The sequence below is a fragment of the Myxine glutinosa genome, chromosome 4 (genome assembly GCF_964187855.1).
Source record: "Myxine glutinosa chromosome 4, kmMyxGlut1.1, whole genome shotgun sequence".
NCBI lineage: Eukaryota > Metazoa > Chordata > Myxini > Myxiniformes > Myxinidae > Myxine > Myxine glutinosa.
Genome location: NC_136264.1, coordinates 87475966 through 87497941, shown reverse-complemented (window position 1 = coordinate 87497941; position 21976 = coordinate 87475966). Strand labels below are relative to the sequence as shown.

General features: G+C 43.2%; 1 protein-coding gene across 1 annotated transcript in view; it reads left to right on the top strand.

Moving 5' to 3' along the window:
* Positions 1–21976, top strand: part of LOC137412174 (solute carrier family 23 member 1) — a 93735-nt gene that overhangs the window by 50750 nt on the left and 21009 nt on the right. Inside the window, exons 11-15 of the mRNA XM_068097452.2 lie at positions 5120–5276; positions 6130–6277; positions 16880–16985; positions 17742–17871; positions 20711–20857. Coding sequence (XP_067953553.1) covers positions 5120–5276; positions 6130–6277; positions 16880–16985; positions 17742–17871; positions 20711–20857 — 688 coding nt within the window. The remainder of the gene's footprint in view (positions 1–5119; positions 5277–6129; positions 6278–16879; positions 16986–17741; positions 17872–20710; positions 20858–21976) is intronic.

Below are 21976 nucleotides of genomic sequence, written 5' to 3'. Positions count from 1 at the left end.
AGACAGACATCCTTTGTTAGCTGGTGATGTGCTACTTTTGTGCTATTGGGCAGTTTCTTACGTGCAGGAGGTCTGTTGTGTGGTACGAGTTCAGTGGCAGCAATGGCTCCTTATACAAGCTTTAATCAAATAATGATTCACAAGCAGCATAGGCAAAATAAATATACAAGACTTTGCTGACATAACCTATCCCCTTAACACACGCAAAGGCCACAGAACTATCTGACGAACCTCCCACGTTGACACATTTCGACATCTAACTGAGGGGAGGCTTTGAAAATTACAAATGAAAAAGTAGCAAAAATAAGGTAAATGTAAAAGACAAATAAAGGTTCCTGGTTGGCTTGCAGTTTCATGGTCTCCTCTTGGCTGTAAGGCAAGCAGCCGGCAAAATTGCATCCTTCAGCACTTCCCCAGCCCCAGACACATCTGGAAGCATAACAAACGTCCATCTGATCTCTTAATTGCCAGACTCCTCACATGGGGGAGAGAGGGAAGAAATGGTGGTCTGGCATCTTCAAGCCAAAAACTATCTTCCCCTGTTCGTTGCTTCCCTTTCAGCCACCATTCCGCTCTTAGCCATTAAAGCGGAGCCTCCAATATCGGGCGCATCCGGCCTATCTGAACATGACACCATGTAGGCTGTGGGCCCACAAGGCAAAAGGGAGCTAGAAATCGATTTTTCTGACCCTGATTTGAGGAGCTCCTCAAATTGTGGATATGTATTTGATGAATCTTAAATGACTTGTTGGCGCTTCGACAACCCTGCATTTATTTTGGAGACCACTTTGAACAGGGGTGTTGTGGTCAAAACAGCACGTTTTTGGCATTTTGGCCATTTTTGCAAATTTGCTGTTCCATAATTTCAACTCTTTCCACAATGAAACTCATTGAGGATGCAGAGCACAGTATTTAGTTCCAGTATATAACGTTTATTGACTCTGGCATGATGGATATTTGGGGTATAGGTGATGAAACGATGTGATTTTCTTTAATTGGGCTCATGTTTCATTGCATTTTCGCAGAATTCTCAAAGCTGCCATTCCACAAATTGTGTTCCTATGGGCATGAAACTTCAGAACCATGTAGACATAAGCATCGAGTTAATGTACGAGGAATTTCATCTGTCTACGAATGTGTGCTCTGAAGTTATAGACTCCCAAGGTTGGGTTAGTCATTTTCTTTATTCATAAGTAGCATGCACTATAGAGGGTGCATTGGGCCTTTAATTTTCACCCTACCATCTTCAACTAGAACGGGCACTCGGTAGAGCGCATACCTTCGCCGCAGCTACTGTTCTGTACTTGGTAAAAATACGATTTTGACCTTTTCGTGACCTTGACCTTTGACCCGATTGCTCCCAAAATCTAATCAAATGTGTCCCGTATAATAACCAATCATCCCACCAAATTTCATGCAATTCGGTTGAATACTTTTTGAGTTATGCGAATAACATACACACACACACACAGACATACAAATAAATACACAGCGATCAAAACATAACCTTCCGCTTTTGCGAAGGTAATGATTAAGTCAGGTGGCTAACGGCCTCTGCAGTGAATTAAGAAAAATGCCAACTTAATTGCCCATTTCACCTCCGCTTTTGAGGTAATTATTAGGTTTACGGGGACATGCGTATAAAGGCTGCTCTAGACAGGTGGGCTTCAGCAGATGCTTCCTTTGAATCACGTGACCTATAATTTCACGCTTCATTCTCCATAGTGTTGAGTGGACTGGTATGGGTCATCACGGCATTGGAGGAGTTGGCGCATATTATGGTGGTCAGTGTATATATAAAAATCTGGGCAGTGATGGCTAGATATGTCGAACAATTACGACTGATTAAATACTGCATCGTAACAATAAATCACATGAGAAATTTTTTAGTTTAGTATTAATGCTGCAAAAAGTTTCAGGAATGAATATTAATCCAACAACAGCACCAGCCATAATCCAACAGAGTTTGGAGCTGAAATTTTCTCCTGGGGGACCCGGCGGTGTGTAGCTGCCTGATATAGTTGGTGCACTTCGAGTGCAACAACAGCGCATTTGAGAATCATACAAAATAGGTGGTACCTAGCCTGGTTGATGTCAGATCTGCTCTATCCATATAATTCACAAGCAAAACTCTCAAGCGTGCGGGTGAGATTGTCTGACAAATGGAAGATTTATTCGAGCTTCATGAACATATCCATATACAGTACTGTATTTTTAATTTTCGCTGTTAGGTTGTACAGCTGCTCCTTACCTTTAACATGGAAGGCACTGAGAATCACATCCCATGGAGTGTGGACCACCTATACGGGCACGACTAAGCCTGCAACCGGTGTGACAGGAGATGTGGTTTAGGTCCAGGATTCCGGTCATGTTTTTGCTTCCACTGTGGAGGTACACATGACAGGGAAGGTTCTCGAGGATGGACCATAAAATGATTGCCACGTCCGTGTCAGGACTTCACATCATGACGTCACTGTAATGGCTTGTCTCGTGTGTGGTCTATCGTACTATACGAGAATCTGCTTGATCGTGATCGCAGTGTAAATGCTGTGCTGGTGTGACAACAGTTCGACCATAAATAGCTTGTATCAAATGACAAACCTCACCATGCGTTACAAAAAGACCAATATCTCCCAAAACGGTTGGGCTTGTTTTGCTCAAGGTTTCAAACAGGATCTGCTCGGGACCATATATTTGGCGAAGTTGAAATCCTCCAGTGTACCTTCTGGAGTGTTCGGCTGTTTTGATGCTCATGCCTGGGTACTGATCGCATACCACATCAATGCAGCTGTAATGATGTTGACTGCCCATTTGAATAATCCGTTGTCGGATGAACTCTGCGAGGGCTTTAAACTTAAATGGCAGATTTGTTGGCAGACTATGAATTACTGCCAGGGAGTCAATTATCAGGGTAGAATTGTATGGAATATCGGATATTACGATATGATTAAGAAGGGTGGCCTTATTGCTCTTAGTGATAGATCCATTTGTGTTAGCGAGGGGATAAGAAACCATCCCAGAGAATGGGACAGTATTTCTCTCATTTAAATATTTTGGTTTCTGCCTCGGAAAAGTAGTCCAGCAAAAAGTTTCCGATGATGTTGCAGAACTTCCTATTTTCCCACATGCCAATTTTTGAGTTTAGGCTGCTCTGAGAATGTTTGCAACTTTAATTTGGAATTGTTTTCTGAAAGCCCACATTGCTAGTCTGTATACGATTGTTGATGTATGATACGAGTATGGTTTCTCCTCCATCAAGAGCATCCGCCAGATCTTTGGCAACATTTGCATGTTTGCCACAACCCCATGAGCTAACACTAATGAGTTCCGCAGTATCCCCTCAGAATGGATTTGCCATCTGCTTGATGCATTCAATGATGTAATTCACAGCCTTCTCGTCTCTGACATGAGCGGAATGATCAAGGTCCTTCTTTGAGTGAGACTCCTCATGGTAACGAGTCATATTCTCACCCTGGTGAGCAATGGTCACTCTCTCGGCCTGATAGAGTACCCACCTCTGGACTGCACTCCTGTTGAGGGTGATTCCTCACAGCCCACCGGCTGTTTTTACAATTGGGATTGAAGGTTTGCTCAACCACTTGATCACACGCAGTACCCAAAAACTCATACCAGTCTTGCTGTTGTACGGTCCAAGCTCCTGAAGTCAAGAAGTGATCATGACCTTACCATGCATTTTATGGAGATTGATCATTTCCATCCAGTATGATGGTACATATCATGCGTCAGCAAAATACCATGGTAACATGGTTTTCACAGATGATAGGTGTAATTCCCATTCTGAGTCACGCTTTGCCCAAATATATTGGAGCAGGATTTGCACGATATTGATGTACCTGCTCCAGAATGTGAGAGTCTCATTCGCAGTGCTTTGCTGCTGAAAAAAAAAGAAGATAATTTTGTCAGAATTTCAGCTCCTCTATCCCCTCGACATAGGTTCTTGAATAGTCCAGACTGAAAGGCATCCAATGCGTATTTCACAAATTTGACCACTTTTCCTTAGTGCAGACAGAGCTTCATACATCAACTTGTGAGCACGGATAACCTTGTATTGCTTTCCTTCCATAACCTCATTGACTGATCCATGAGCCACACGTTGTAGAGCAAGGTGGGGTGCCAGACTATCAAAACCTAGAGAAGTGGCGAGAGAGATGACCCTGATCACATGTCTGACATTGAAGGCCTTCATTCAATGTTGGGAGAGCAGAAGCAGCATGTCCTCTTCTGAAATCAATTTGATGATCTGTGATGAGGCCGTTAGAAAAAAGGAAGGATTTGATGTCCAACTGCACTAATGGATTCCATGCACTGATGCTTGGAAGCAAGCTGATAGGTCTAAGAGGCTCAGTTTTTGTACCTCTCATCAAATGTGGTGATGTTGGCTGACTTCCAAGCAGTCAGAGGATGACCTAGTGCAAATGATAGAGTGAAAAGAGCAGAAAGAGGATGTACAAGAGCAGGTTTTAGAACGTGTTAACTGATGCCGTCGGTACCAGAAACTTCTCCACCTTCACAGGTGCAAAAGAAGCAGAGTCCAGGAGCAGTTGGATACGGCTGGGTAGGGTAGGTACAGAGAGCGAGAGATTGGGGAGACAAGTTTTGAAATCAAATATAGGATTGAGGCATTTTCTTCTCATGAGTGGAGTTGGCTGGGATGCCATTTGAAGTGAGGGAAGGGATGGAGAGGGAGCATACTCCAGAGATCGGCAAGGTGCCACCAGGTTTTGGGGGAGGGAGACAAGCTAATTGAAAGTTAATTCCTGAGGTTGGACAAATGGTGTTTTCTGGTTCTTATGAGAGTGGACACACTTAGTGTGAGCTTTGTGTAATGATCGACGATTGCCTTCGGTCGGATTTTCCTTCCAGGAAGAGAAGGCAAGTTGTTGAATTCTGTACCATGGGTGTGAAGAAGGGTAGGATAACTCGATATGAGATGGGATGAATCTGCACATAAATGGGCAGGTTTTGGTGGAAATGAGGGTAAAGGTCATTTTCACCAGTTCCTCCATCCCCAGTGTCAGCGATGTTTTATTTTATTTTTTTCCAGTACATATTAATAGGATTGACCTTCACTCATTTCTTGATGACTTTCTCCTGGCAGATTGTCATTGCCATCCTCACAGCTTGGCTCTTCTGCTTCGTCTTAACCATCCTCAACATATTCCCGAGTGATCCAAAACAATACGGCTTCCATGCACGTACTGACGCCCGTGGTGAGGTGCTCTCCAAGGCACCCTGGTTTCGTATGCCATATCCATGTACGTCTCTGCCGTATGTTGGTTTAACATTATTATCGTTTTAATGTTTTCATTCCCAGTCGAAAAAGGTGTGATGATTCAAGGTGACAGAGAGCAGATGGTATTTTGTCAAAGTCATGATAAGTGACTATCTACACTCAGTATGTGTGCAGAAATGGAATTATCGCCTTCTTTCTGGATCCCCTTGTATTATAAACATGCTCCAATTATTTCCTCTCTTTACTTCTGTCTCTTACCTTGGTTATTGGACATTCCCATTTCACCAATTGGTTTGCAATATTTGGATCCCTGGTTCAAATTTCAATGTACTATGTTTTTGTTTTGTCCTGTGTCTCATCATGTTTTAATAAATTGTGAAAGGGTCATGCATGTGATGTACATAGTTACTCCAGGAGCCCTGGGCGTTGTTGAAAAACCCCTCCATTTTTGTCATCTCTTCCATATACCCCAGCTCCAATACCTTCCCTTTTCTCTTCTATCCTCCTAATATTCTCCAGTCCGACAGGGTGGCAGAGAGGTAGTGCTTGTGCCTTTGAGCTGTCTAGTCTGGGTTCTATTTTCGGAACGACTATAAACTGTTGAAATAATGTTTAGCAGGTAGGGTTGATGGATCTTAAGTTAGGGGCCCAAATTACAGCATTTGGTTAATGTTGCAGAGTCGGGAGCCGCAGACCCTGGCGAAATTCCGAATTTCTGTCCTTATGTCGATTGCTTCTAATTAAAATTTGGTGTCGCTGTAAATGTTGAGCCAACTTACTTGGTAAGTGATGTATACTCCTGAAGAATGTTTCTGCAATCTGGTGAAGTGGTCAGTGCCAGGAATGTGATTGGTTCATATGTGCGCTGTATGCAGGTCAGTGGGGTGTACCGACGGTGTCTGTGGCCGGTGTTGTAGGCATGCTAAGTGCCATGCTGGCAAGCATTGTGGAGTCTATTGGTGATTACTATGCTTGTGCTCGACTAGCTGGCGCCCCACCACCTCCCGTCCATGCTATTAACAGGTGTGGTCACTTCTGCATCTTACTTTTCAGTTTTTCTGTATTAATCCATTAATTTGTATGCTGCGGCCATGCACATATTACAAATTTGGGTGATAAAATAGTGTTAGGTGTGAGGCTTGGCAGATTGACACTATAAAATAGGATTTGCCGTGAATGCGTCAATGGGACTCTGCCCGTGTTTGATGTCAACCCACTTTTATTGTTGATCTCAATTAAAGAGCAACACATATGAGAGAGTGTGAGAGTGTGTGCGCAGGAGAGATAAGTAGAAGAGATAAAACATCAGATGCTTCTAACTCGAATTATGATTTTCAAAAGACACATGAACTTTGACCTGTTAAACCCAAAATTGAGTCGGTTCATCTTTGTATTAGTGGGGCGGATATGTGTAAAAAGCCACCAGGATTGTGGGTTTGGTGGTAAAAGCACCAAAATTGGCATATATGTTGCCAAGATGGTACTAATTAACTTGAGATATGGTACCAAGCTGGATTTTTTCCGAGAAGCCCGTAAAGTGCGAAAATTCAAAATGGCCACCGCCGGAATTGAAAATATCTATTAATTGCTGTATCTTTGTGAATAGTTAACATAGAAACTTAAATAAAGTATCCTTTTGTATGTTTTCAGACATGCAGAATCCAATGGCACCATCATTTGGTTGAAAAAATGCATATATATCAACATAGTGGTGAACTCTATGCTAAAATTCAAAATAGCCGCCATTCGAATTGTTGATATCTACCACCCGAATCATATAATACCAAGTAATTTTGTCATAAAACATAGATCAAGTTTATTTATTAATATATTTCAGGCATAATGGCACCATCAATTAAAACAATACAAATGCATAGTGAACCACCTTCAGTTGTTAAATGTTATGATTACGAGCGTCCGAATTCCCAAAAGCGACAGGTTATCTTATGAGAAAAGTAGACTGAGCAGCTAGCTATACTTGTGCAAAACAAAATCATATTTTGAACAAAGTGAAACATTTTATACATCTCCAATTATAATGTGTAGAATAACCTTTATACATTACATACTATCAGTAGGCCCTATACATTTATACACCCATGACTAACAATTACACCGTACATTGGCGTGACTTATGCATTCACAGAGCAGTGGGTTTGGCAAAAATCATTATACTATTTTCATAAGTCGGAATATTTCAGCACTTCATTTATGCGTCTAGATTATGACACACTAGTATGGGGCATGGTGTGTAGAAGTGCATAATCAGTTCCTACATTGCGAACATTATGTGATATACTAGTAGCTTATCTCCAGTGTGAATGTTCATGACGATGTACATGTCATAATGTAACAACTTTTAGTTGCCCTCATTGTGATCACAATTGCCACTGCAACGGCAGAGTGATGTACACTTAAGAGCAGCCCTGACACATTTGCATAGTCCCCTACAACCTTTCTGACATCCACATCGCAGCAACTCTGAACAAGACGCCACAGCTTCTGGTAGTGTTGTCCACACCGGTTGCCATCCCTGCATGGCACTCTTTTGCCAACCGCATGCCTCTGGAGATGGAACTACTAGGGAACGCACACGGGCCTGTCCCCATACATGTCCACCCTGGTATATCGCCCGTTTTGTATGCTGTAACAGTGCTGCTCCTGTGGGCGGTATAGATTCGATGGGCCTAGCTTTGGTAGTGAAGATGTGCTTCCTGGCTGAGTCGACAGTAGTTTCTGTGCATGTGCGGTCATACAGTAGAACAACATACGTCTCCAGAACAGACATGCAGTCGTCATTGAACTTTGATGGATCCATCGACAAAGTAGAGAATACCGGCGTCACTTCGTCGAAAGACTTCCAAATGGCAAATGCGGTCTTTTTCCCCCTGCCAGCAAACGATGATACTGTATCACAGCCTGTGAAGGTGTGAAACATAGGAAGTGCACGTGCCTTTCTACTTCCAAGCTGTGAGGCGATATCGTGAGTAGGCTTGCTAGGAAGACGCGGCTGCAGTTCTGCCTTCTGACGTATGATTCCATCAGATTCTGTTACTCTGTTTTGGAAGAGTGAAATCCCCGTGCCATGAAATGCGTCATGAGCAGTTGTTGAGCTCGGGTTGTGGTCTAGGTTATCGACAGCAGCTGTGGTGAACAGATTTTTTCGCAGAATGAGGGGAAAGACAACCCCTTCGGATTCATACTGTTGGGCTGCTGAAATGGCCATGTCAGTGGAAATGTCAAGAACTCTATCATATGATATTGATAAGCCCAAGTGGAACAAGGTATCTACGAGTTCCCGTTTACGAGTATGTCCGTGAATCATCATGCCAGGATATATGGGTAATGGAGTCTTTCTGCTTTTATTGTGGTGTGTACCAGTGGACCCTTCGCGTCTTCTCACATAACTATTGTACTGTAGTAATTGAGCAATACTGAGCGATGTTTGTATAACTTTGTCGTCGTCTTTTTTCTTGATATTTGGTCCATCCATGATCATGCTAACTAAAGCAACGAGCGACTTGGGCACAGCATCTTCTTGGCATCCCTGTGGGAAGGAACCATCGAAGTGTGCACTCATACCCAACATATCTCGTCGGATTATGTTGGCTGCCTTCGCCAAGCAAATAGCTTCATCGTCACCATCGTCCATGCATGCATCCCGTAGTGCATGCCCTATATCATCATCAAAACTGAGCATGACATCCCGGCCTTGTTTGTATGCACGAAGCCCTGGCATGTTTGCGAGTATTCGATTTTTCAAATCAGTGGAGTGTATACGTCCACTTATTGCAACTTCCAGTTCTGCCAGTCGGTCGGTGTATAACTGTAGAAGATCCACCAGTTTGAAAACAGGTGCAATAGCCTTGTCGCTCAATTTCATCTCTTCTGTGTATCCCATAAATTCCACCAATGCTATACCATGAGACACTCGGTCAACGTTCTCTTTTTCTCCCTGCTCTGTCTTCCTGTTGCTGGCATTGTACAATTTGACAAGACAATTGGCATGGTACTTCGCTTCCTGGGCCACAAGGTCACGAGAACTGATTTGTGCAATTAACTTTTGATCCTGCAGTTTCAATGCACATTGCCTAACCCTCTGTGTGAGTCGTGGTGTCATTGCTTCATGCAGAGGTATCGCCTCCGTTCCAGCTTCATCACAAGAAACACTTGAAATCTTCTAGAGGATCTGTACGTTCAGCCTGCCGTAACATGTAAGGTCCTCCTAGGGTATCCTCAGATATACATGTAGTAGGTTGTGAAGCTAGCTGAACTCTGGCGAGGCGACTGGCACAGCACTTCAATCGGCATGATTTGTGCCATTGGGCATGATTACGTTCCAGTGTGCTTCCAATACCATCCCCTTCATCAAGCCTACGTATGTCAATCGGTAATGGTTGGTTGCCCACTTCAATAAATTTGCTCAAGTTTTCACCCAGAGTATCATATCCAACACCAACGTCTGTGCGTTTTGATTTCGCTGGACATTGCAGTGGTTTATGCGAGTGTTCTTGGCATAAGGCACACATACTCCAGTCTATCGGTTGACATGTGTCTACAGTTGATCTCAGTGTCTCGCCGTGAACAAGTTTGCATTTTTTCCGTGTCGACATAATTCCCGTTCACTCACCGACGAAGAGAAGAAATACAAATTATTACAACAAGAAACAATAATTCCTTTTTCTTTCCCTTAATTATTGCATGATCCTGCAGTTCGTCACAATGGATAGTATGAAGATGATGATCCAACGAGGTGATGATATACATTCCTCCTGTAGGAGAGTGAGAAAGATTCATGATTTTCACAATTCGAACGGCAGCCATCTTGAATTTTAGCATAGAGTTGACCACTATGTTGATATATATGCATTTTTTTCAACCAAATGATGGTTCCATTGGATTCAGCATGTCTGAAAACATACAAAAGGATACTTTATTTAAGTTTATATGTTAACTATTCACAAAGATATGGCAATTAATAGACATTTTCAATTGCGGCGGCAGCCATTTTGAATTTTCGCACTTTATGGGCTTCTCGGAAAAAATCCAGCTTGGTACCATATCTCAAGTTAATTAGTACCATATTGGCATCATATATGCCAATTTTGGTGCTTTTACCACCAAAGACACAATCATTTCATATATCTGCCCCACTATATCGCAGTCCATACTTGCACGAAGTTTGGTTGAAATTGCTTCCATGTTCTGCAAGTTATTGTGGTAACATATTTTCAATTAAATGTCACATGACCATGTACCTTTGACCTTTTGAACCCAAATCGAATTGGTTAATCTTTGCATTATAATACATATTTGTACCAAGTTTGGTCAAAATCAGTTCAGCGGTTCACAAGTTATCACAGTAAAGAAAATCAGCTACACATGTACTCGTGCACGGACGCACAGACAACCCAAGAACATAATGCCTTCAACCGCAAAGGCATAAAAAAGTGATAGAATGGGGGATCAAGAAAAAGCTGGGTAACTCTTAAGCTCATTAATGATATTGTCGTGTCAGCACAGATTAACACCAGCGCTGAGCCGAAGGTCAAGCCTTTCCGGATACCGAATGATCCTTGAGGCGTATTGTTAATCCGCCAAACAGCAGCGCACGCATGGTATCACAGATAAAGCACATGTGGGCTTAACTGGGGTTATACAACAAGGATTTATTTAACGATAAATAAGGAATGAGGAACACGACAAAGGATATGATGTTGGGGAGGGAACACACGAATTAACAATCTATACCTAAAACAATTGAATACAATACTGTGGGATCCCGCCTGGAAAATCCACGAATAGCGAAACCGCAAATAGCGGGGCATTGTTTCAATGGAAATTGGGGGGGATAGGTTCCCAAGTGGTGACAATCCACGAATGGAGACGATCAAACCGCGAATGGCGAGGCAAAATCTGTGAATGGTAAGGCAAATCCTGAGAATGTCGACGATAATCCTCGAAGGTCGCTGAAAGTCCCGGAAATGGCGAGACGAAACACGCGAATGTCGACAAAAATCCGTGAATGTCGATGAAAATCCCATGAATTCCCAAAATCCCAAAAATCCCATGCTGCGGCATTGTTTCAATGGGGAAAAGGGGGATATGTTATAGGTTCCCGGCGGTTCCTGATTCATAGAGGAAAAAGTTTCAAATGTTTTCGACCGCAAATGCACATGATTACAGTTTCACAAAAAATGCGTACAAATATAAAAAAAACGACAACACCAGGTACCATTTCCAATTTATTGAGGGAATGCGCTTAGTTTATTAAAAGTGCTTAATAGTCAGGTTCACTGTTTTTTCGTTCAAAATCATGGTAGATTAGCAAACCTATACATTTTTGGAAACGTTATTACATGGAAAATCTGAAAATCGATGTTTACATTTGCCAATTCCGACCAATTCGATTCGACCAATTCGACCAATCGACCAATTCCATTCGACCATTCGACCAATCGCTTCGATCGACCATTCGACCGATTCGATTCGATTCGATTCATCGAATTTGATTCGATCGACCATTCGACCAATTCGATTTGCCAATCAATTTGACCGACCTTTGCTTGTGTGGAACGGACTGTGAAAACGATGCGGACTATATTGTCAGATACGACACACAGGACAGTGATGACGAACTCTAAATGGCATATTCTGTAATCGTGTATGTTTGATGCCATTGACTGCCTGTGTATATTTTCTCATTGACTGCCTGTGTAGATGTGAAGTTATACTGACTGCATGTGTATATATGATTTTGCTGACTGCCTTTGTATGTTTGGTGATATGAATTATTGTGACACATTTTTATGTTATTAACTGCCTGTACAAAATGATAACATGTATTTGATTATGCAACTTATCGCGAATATAAAGACAGTATTTTGCAATTCAAAACCTTTGATTCGTGTCTTACCATTCCCCATAGCACTAATATGATACTTTCATTGGATTCCTTGTCCCTGAAAATATAGGTTTAGTATATTTTTTAAAGTTTTTAGGGTAATTAGAGGCAGAAATAGAACAAAATATGTATTTTACAGTAGCCATTTTGAAAATCTAAAATGGCCGCCATACAGGTATCTCTCCAAATGTAAACATTGATTTTTAGTTTCCTTATGCTATAACCTTTCCAAAAATGTATAGGTTTGCTAATCTACCATGATTTTGAACGAAATATAATTTATTGACATAGTGAACCTGACTATAACCAGCATAACCATACCATACCATGAAACAAAAAAACACCATCATGTACCGTTTAAAATTTTTATTTCACAAACACACGCAACTTTCAAATGGTCATGATGATGGTGATGGTGATTAATTAAAATCCCATGAATTCTTCGAACTTTGCTTTGATTCTTTGGGGCGACCCAAATGATGGCACAGCAAAATCGTGCGCTAAGGGAGAGCCAGGAGAGATTGGAGAAGGTGAGGATGCTGGTGAGAATGCTGGTGAGGATGCTGAGAGGAAGGCAGGAGAGGGTGCCGGTGGTGTTGAGGTGGAGGGAGCAGGGCTAAAGAAATGGGTAATGGGGAGCTTCCTGACACATTGCCCAACATTTTCATGTAGCTCTTTGTACGGGAGCAGCGCATCATCCAAGGCACTCTTGAACTTGAGGTACCTCTCCATGACTGGGTCAGCGTCTTGCACCCTGTCCGCAAGCACCCGCATTCCATGCAGCAACTCGCCCAGGAACTGCACTGTGCGGTTGGACCTTGGCACCTCTTCCTCATCACTGCCCGCCTCCTCCTCCTCGGAAACTTTTGGAATGGCCTCCAACTCCTCCTTAATCGGGTTTAGGGAATGGTTCAGCATCATGGTTTTCAGCATGAAGTCCCTCGTCTACGTGTTGTCCTCGATTCATATTCGGAGAGACTTCTCCATCCTTCCATATGGACATTCCAGACATGGGTGACCACCTTCATACTCGATACAGTGCTCACTGAAACTTTCTCATGAATTGCCTTATTGTTCTTCCGTATGTAGCAAATGGTGGATTCGTTGACACCGCAATGCCTGCCAACAGATGTCGCACTCTCTCCTCTCGAAAGCCGGTCAAGCAGCTCAACTTTCTGGCTCGGGCACATCACTTTATTCTGCCTCTTTGTAGTCGACGCATCTCCGGCACTGGTCTTGCGCTTGGAAGCCATGATTGAACGATGAGCAGAGCGAGTCAAAAGCATAGGTCAAAGCAATGGGAAGAGAACAATGATCAAGATCGAGCACACAATCTGTATATGTAGGATTGTGGGTAGTTGTGGGAGTTACTCTGTCCATTATTTGTGGGGGATTTTATCGGATGATGCTGTATTGAGCCCATCTGCTAATTTCAATAAAAGATTTAATGAAGCATTTGCATTCTATAACTCGTGGAGTTTTTTTTTTGTTTTTTTTTGTATACAAGATCGAGGCTCGTGAAAGAGCTAACATTAATCACACAAAAAGTCAAACCGACACATAAAACACAAAATAAGGGGAGCGGTAGACAAGATGGGGAAAGAGGGGGAAGGAACAAACACAACATTTGAAAGCAGGGACATCGAGAGATCTGTGGGAGGGAGAGGGCTTTGGGGGAGGTGGGAGAGGTATAAAACATATGGACACTGCAAGGACTTCCAGGAAAGAAGTTGGAATTTCAAAAAAGTGGATCTGGGGTGAATTAGCGGGGGTAGAAAAGATCAAGGTTTTGGATGGGGAGCTGGTGAACTGTTTTAAAGAGCTGGAGGGAGGAGTGGGATTGAAGTGAGTGGGGGAGTTTGTTCCAGAGGCAGGAGAAAAGGAGAATGAAAGAGTGAAGGTGAGCAGAGAGCCTAGATTTTGGCAGTTTATCCATAAGAGGGTTGCTGGCAGATCTTGTGCGACCTGTAGGGATATTTGGGGGACAGAGCACAGAGAGAGCTGGGGGAGCAAGGCTGGAGAGGAGTCGGTAGAAGACAGAAAGACCATCAACCTGCCTGCGGTGAGTGAGTGAAAGGACCTCGGAGTTAGCTTCATCGCAAGAGATTCCAATGATTCTGAAAGCTTTGGTTTCAACAGCGTGAAGCTGAGCTGGGTGTGAGGCAGGAGCACCGGCCCAGAGGGGGGAACAGTATTCCATTGAGCTGCGGATGAAAGCCTTGTATCTGGTGAGGAGCTCAGGTGTGCAAACGAAGGACTTTGCATGACGGAGGATGCCCAGTCGGCGACTGGCTTTGGAGGCCAGCTTGGAAATGTGGTTTTCCCAGGAAAGATCATGGCAGATTGTGAGACCCAAAAGCTTGAGCAACAGAACTTCTTGGAGAGGATTGTTGAGAAAGTAGATGGGAGGGTTTTCCAGTCGGTCTTTTCAGAGAGACATAGTAAGAGTGTGACATTTGTCAGGATTTAAAGACATGTTCCACTTGTTTGACCAGTCTGTGATTTTGTCCAGGTCTGCAGAGAGTGAGGAGGCTGCAGACTGCCGATCTGAGGGATGAGGAATGGAACGACAGAGAGTGGAGTCATCAGCAAAGAGATAGAGAGGATTTTCCAGAGAGTCGGAGAGATCATTGCATGAATTCCATCGTGACGGAATCACCATGTGCACTCTAATTTTGAACATATAAGGTAATTATCTTGAATGCTAAGAAGAGCAGAGAGAATTCAATTATATGTATTGAACCAGAACTGTCACATGGCTACAGACGAGTACGACTCTCAGTGAGGCTTACCCCGGTTAACAAAATTTGTTACCCAGAATAGTCTTGTGACGGAATCACACTATGTGGACATTGTAAACAGACATGAGATTTGATATAAAAACTCTGCTCTGTTAGTGAACACAAGGTCTAGAAAAAAAAATTCGGACGTCAACAATAGTACTGCTTTCCTATCGCAGTCTTATTGGTAATGCAATGCAGAAACTGCAAACTATAGTGGCAGACCAGGTAATGTGACGGAATCACACGTGGGTGACGATTTTCATGGAATTCATCATTGATGAAGACCATAAAAAGCTCAGGGCCAAGAACACTACTTTGGGGAACTCCAACCAGAACAGGAAGAGGAGATGAGAGAAATCCATTCAGGGCCACACGTTGACTACGACCAGAGAGGAATTCCGCAAGCCATACGTGGAGATTTCCATGGATACCATGGGAGGAGAGTTTGGTGAGCAGAGCTGGGTGCCAGACTTGTTTGACTTGACTTGTTTGTTTGACCTGTTTTCATCACTGATGGAACATCCCCCGAAGCGTTTTAATTGTGTAACATGTCTGATGATGCCATACCGTAAATTGCAAACTGTAATCAATTTAATGAAGCGTTTGTATTCTAGAAATCACGGTGTTTACACATCTGGTGGGATATCCTGTGAAGCTCGCTTATAGTGCGGCTAAAATTCGCACCCACGAAAGCCATGAAAATGCAAATCACACAGCAGTGAATGTATAAGCAGGTCATGCTCGCGGCTTGTATAAGATGTTTTTTTGCGCACGTACGTTCAGCTGCGTTATGCATGGCTGGTGAAAGATGGGTTTTATAAATGTGTCAAACTAGCGGCTCGTGAATTTTTTTTTGCGCCACTTCGTGGAACAATGCTGCGAATAGGGGGGGGACCGCAAATTTGCGGAACACTTTTCCATGAATAGAGAAACGTGTCGTATTTTATCAACCGCAAATACGTGGATTCCGAGAATAGCGGAACTGCGAATAGCGGGGTCCGACTATATTTTAAGTCAGACTTATGGCGCCACACAAAACCAGACTCGTTCACAGAGGGGAGGAAAAGGGCAGGTGAGGTCTTAGCTACTGCTGAACGTCGTTGCCCTGCGACCACACAGACAGGCATACATTCTGAGCAATGGCAGAATAACTCTGCACAGGTCAGTCAGCTCAATCACCAGAGCAAGTCCCGAAGCAGAGAGAGTCCCAACAGCCAGAAAGAATTGTTAGAGCAGAGAGACAGACAGACAGACAGACAGAGTTTTTCATCCTTCCTTTATGAAAGTCCCTCTCTGTGTCGATCCCCGATTGACTGCGCGGTGTCACAATCTGTAACCACCGAACCGGGAGCTCTCCTATTGGTTGCCCTTACATGGAAACAGCAGGCCAACAGCCTTGATTGGCTATCCGCAGCCCTCACCCGTTTGACTCTGTCGTTGGTCCATGTGACAAGCCCTTCTCATCAAGTACTTCACCTGGCCTCACCCTTGGATTATAGAACATTTTACACACAAATCCTTCATCTTCACACCTCTCTAATTATTATATGAAGCATTACGCTACTTAAAACGCACACTAAAAACACAATCTTATCCGAACGTGACCTTACTTAATACACACCATTTTAGTCTAAATCCGAACACGGTCCATGCCATGCTAAGCTCTCTATCACATTACATACACTATTTTTACACTTCCCACCCCCACCCTTAACACTATTCATTAATCTATTATGTTTTACTATGTGCATGTATTTGTTAGTTTTTTAAAGCAATTATGCCTTTATCTCATCTAAATTAAATGAGGATGAGAGCCATGGGTGGTAGGGCAGGACGACAATTTTTTTGTGTGTGGGGAATGAGAAGTGCCAATGCACAAAATAAGCCATGAGGAACAGATCTTTAAATTGACAAATATGTCTGCACCTGATCTGACAGAGGGATCTTCATGGAAGGCTTGTCATGCATCATCACTGGCCTATTTGGAACGGGAAATGGGTCGACGTCTTCCAGCCCCAACATCGGCGTTCTTGGATTAACCAAGGTGTGTTTTGGTTAGTTTTGTCTTCATCACTAGGTCATTCCATGCTTGAAGCGAATGCCTTAAGACAGGTGTCGTCAGTGGTACAATTACTTTTTTGTCCCCATCTTTATTGGGAAATGGCAATTTATGCCGTTGTCTGCACGTTTGTTTTTGGGCTAGTGCATATATTCATAGGGGTATGGGGTGCTACTCAGGTTGGCTTGGAATGTTAACTAAATCATTAGTTGCCTGTAAATTATTTATACGTCTTTAAGGAATTGTGCCAATCTTGGTCATTTAAGAATGCACTGCAAGCTCAACATGATGTCGGTCCAAGTTCATCGCATTTAATTTTATGATCCATCCTACCGCGGTTGCCACTGGGTTGGCCAGCAGTGAAGTTCCATTTACATCTTCATTAAATGGATAGTTAAACAGCCATATTTGCACTCAGATACCCAGCATCACATTGTTTTACCTCTATCTGCACCAACATGTCAAAGCTTGGCTGCTTGGGCAAAACCATGGTGGGCGATGACCTTTCAAGAACGTCACAATGGGATTCAGAAGGTTGTGAACGTGAAGACACTTTCTCTGTTTCCTTCAAGATACTAAAATGACCAATGGTTTTCCTCTTGAATTGAAATGTCAGTAACAGAGGAGTGTAAAGGTCATGTTATCAGTAATCTGTGCTACTGTGATCACTAAGGTATGGTTTGTCATAGTTTGACACATACATGTGTGCCTGTTTGTAAGCTCCTTTGTGAATTGTTACAGGTCGGCAGTTTGCGGGTGGTGCAGTATGGTGCTGGCATTATGCTGGTACTTGGAACTATTGGCAAATTCAGTGCCCTGTTTGCCTCTCTTCCTGACCCAATACTTGGTGCCCTCTTTTGCACCTTGTTTGGTACGTCTTTTGCCATTTTTTCCACTATGCTTTCATTAACATTTTGTTGCCTTCACCAAAGTGACACCAAAAGTATTTTTAATGCGTATTGCAGATATTTTGTGTGTGTGTGTGTGTGTGTGTGTGTGTGTGTGTGTGTGTGTGTGTGTGTGTGTGTGTGTGTGTGTGTGTGTGTGTGTGTGTGTGTGTGTGTGTGTGTGTGTGTGTGTGTGTGTGTGTGTGTGTGTGTGTGTGTGTGTGTGTGTGTGTGTGTGTGTGTGTGTGTGTGTGTGTGTGTGTGTGTGTGTGTGTGTGTGTGTGTGTGTGTGTGTGAAAGAGAGAGATAGAATTGTGAGGAACAGAAATGAAAAAACGAGATGTGTGTGTGCCTGCAAGCTGTTAGTTTAACTCTTTTATTATTTCGTTTTAATTATTTCGTTCAACTCATTTCAATGAAAGCATGAAAATAAAACTTAACCACAGGAATTTGAAAGTAGTCATTTTGATGGATGGCTCGTGAGTGGAGTGTCTACCCACAGGCATCAGCGTCATCGAACATTGCATGGGTGCCAAAACTATGATTTACACATTGTTACAATACTGTACTCGAAAGCGTTCAAGTATCATGAGACAAGGCTGGAAAAGATTATGTGCAGATGGATTGCTTAAGGTACAATTAATTTATTGATTAAATAGGACGAGGACGAGGACGAGACTAACGAAAAATGGGATGAATCCCCACATTGAGGATAATCACACAAAACAACTTTAAACAAATACAGTTGTACTGGATTTCTTAGGTGCCGCAGCTACTCACTATTCACACAAAGAACCAAGGAAGTGAGATGGGATTAATTGGGTCACCAGCCAGCTGGAGGATGGTCTGATGGCAGGATGAACTCATCCAAAGCCAGCAGTGAACAAAGTGGCCAGTGCACACTGCACACCAGAGCCAGAGAAAAGGTGTCTAGGATAGCCACAAAGCCATTGCAGCAAGCTTGCTCCATGATGGCGTACTCTCTTTCCCTCTCTTCTTGGGGGCGTGCCTCCTCGCAGAGCGTCACAACCCACACCAATCGGTGTCAAAAATACTTGTGGCAATCTTATCCAGCCAACAGAACCGGCGAGGGGCCATTGTCCAATCCTGGCTCTTCCCATCCAAATGGCTCTGCCCTTCCTCCCCATGAATTCCTGAGTCCAAAAATGGCTATTTCTGCCAGCTCACGTGGTCAGCACAATCCAAGGCTAACCTCACTCACCTGGCGTTACATGATTCCGGATATGGGAGACACTATTACACACACACACCTTAACCTGTCGAGCTATTACTGGTTACAACACCAAATTTCCCAACAGTGCCCAAACACAGGACGACGTATCCCTACTTGATTGAGCAACACTGCCCTACAGCATGTAACACATTGTTTGCTGCAGTCTTGGAAATACTGACATGACTTTGCGAAACTTTGCTCCACTCCACTACCTCTCCAAAAACCGTCAGTGATCTGTCATCCGAACCAGACAAAATGCAGCACAACCTTTAACCATCCTCATACAGATTGCCATATTTCACATGACGTTCCACATTAATAGTGCCATGTGAGCTCCAGTTGAGCCGCTCTATTGAATCTATGAAGTTGAACCTGTCTTGTCATGAAGTGCAGAATGGCATTGACATTAGCAAGCAGATAAATATAATTTGCGGTTTCCACTTCTCTAGCTTGTCTGACTTTCCTCAAACAGTAAGGCGAATGCCTCCAAACTTCAGCAGTTTCGGTTTGCTTTATTTAGCACTCCCATCTGAGCAGTTAGCTCCCAATACCAGGACCTTGGGTTCACATTTCATAAACTGTTGATTTGCCTGTTGTCAACTTGTATCATAATTGTCACCCGTCGCACCTCGGAGCGAAAGGGGGACTATGGTTTTACCCTCCGTCCGTGTGTGCGTCCGTGCGTGCTTCCGTCCGTCCGTGCGTGCGTACGTGCACTGCAATATCTTTATAAAAGTAAGCGAAGGACCGAATTCTAATTTGGTGTGTGGGTGCAACTCGGCATATGGAAGAACCCTATTGAAAATTAGGTCACCACGTCAAAATCCAAGATGGCTGTCACCATATCCAAACCTTGTGAGCGCGATATCTTGAAAAGTAAATGTCTGAACCTTGTGAGCGGAATATCTTGAAAAATAAATGAACTACTAACTTCTAATCTGGTGTGTGGGTGTATCGAGGCATAAGGAAGAACGCGATTGAAAATTGGGTCGCCACGTCAAAATCCAAGATGGCCGCCGCCATGTATGTCTGAACCTTGTGAGCGGAATATCTTGAAAAATAAATGAACTACTAACTTCTAATCTTGTGTGTGGGTGTATCTGGGAATAATGAAGAACGCTATTGAAAATTGGGTCGCCACGTCAAAATCCAAAATGGCCGCCACCATATATATCTGAACCTTGTGAGCGGAATACCTTGAAAAATAAACGAACTACTAACTTCTAATCTGGTGTGTGGGTGTGTCTCCAACCCATTCGCAAATATTATCAACTCGTCCATGTTTTCTGCGTCTTCCACTTTGTCAACTCGCATCACTTCACCGACGGGAGACCTAGGCGTAACGCTTGTTAATTTAAAAGTACCCTGATATTTCTGGATGTCCTTAACTTTCATCCAATTTGTACACAAGCTCTTCATTGAGCTTTAGATGACTGTAAAGCATTATTTTTGAAACCGACAGGTTTTCCTTTTTGAGTCTGAAGTAACTTGGCATTAATTGGTCTCGTGCTTTGAAACACTATTTTTGTATTTCTTGGGGTTGACTTTGGTTTTTGTGCCTCCACCTACCACCATTTACCTCCACCTAGGCATGATTACTGCTGTCGGCTTGTCAAACCTTCAGTTTGTGGACCTCAACTCTTCACGGAATCTTTTTGTTTTGGGTTTCTCGATCTTTTTCGGTCTTGCCATCCCCAATTACATCAAGTTGCATTGCAAAAGCTGCATTTCGACAGGTGAGCTTATTTGATGACCTTCCTCTTGATCGTTCCACTACACTCACTTTTCTGTGTCCCATGTTTTCTTCCCTCTCTCCATGTTTTCATGTCATGTTCACGTTTTCTTCCCTTTTTCATTGTGCCCACTTAAGTTCTCGGCCCTGTTAATCCCACATCATTCTGCTTTTTTTGTAATTTTAGCACACCTGTATTTGTGATGTCCTTCGGCTTGGTGGGCTTTTTTTGCAAAACCTTTTGACAAACTTTTGTTTGGTCTTACTGATGGGGATAAGAAAGGCTCGATCTTTCTGACATTGTGGTGGTTCAAATCTAGTCTGTGGCTGATGCAATGCCTCCGATTACCAGTAAGCTGGTACTCATTTTGCAGACCTCGAAAGGATTACAGGCTGAGTCAACCGACATGGTGTTATTTCAATGGCACAACAGGGGCCAAACTCAGGACATTAAGATTTCAAGCCAACTACCTTAAACGTTAACCAAGTTTACACCAGGCGATTTCTGGCCCTAATGGAGAAGAATGGACAACTACACTAACTCTTTGAAGAAACTGTTAGAGTGTTGGACCATGCAAAGGTGCCCTTCATTAAATTTGTCAAAAGTCACTTTGTGTCAATTTGGGTACAACTTGAGGCACCGAGATGGTGTGACGCAGTGTGTGTTGGGAGGGGGGAAAGCTATGGGAACTGTGAGGGAGGAGAGGGGGAGCAATGGGAGCTACGGAATCAGGGGCATAAGACAAATTGTATCAAATTTTTGCATTCGTTGTTAAAAGGATATGTGTGTGTGTGTGTGTGTGTGTGTGTGTGTGTGTGTGTGTGTGTGTGTGTGTGTGTGTGTGTGTGTGTGTGTGTGTGTGTGTGTGTGTGTGTGTGTGTGTGTGTGTGTGTGTGTGTGTGTGTGTGTGTGTGTGTGTGTGTGTGTGTGTGTGTGTGTGTGTGTGTGTGTGTGTGTTAGTTATATCCATGGCTGATGCTATCTTATATGAACAGGAAATGGTACAAACCCGACACCTCCACCACGGATATTTCTCGTATTACCTATTTTTCCTTGAGACAATGATGCTTATCCACTCTGAAATTGTCACTTTTTCCTCTAGATTCTGAAAATTATGTTTAA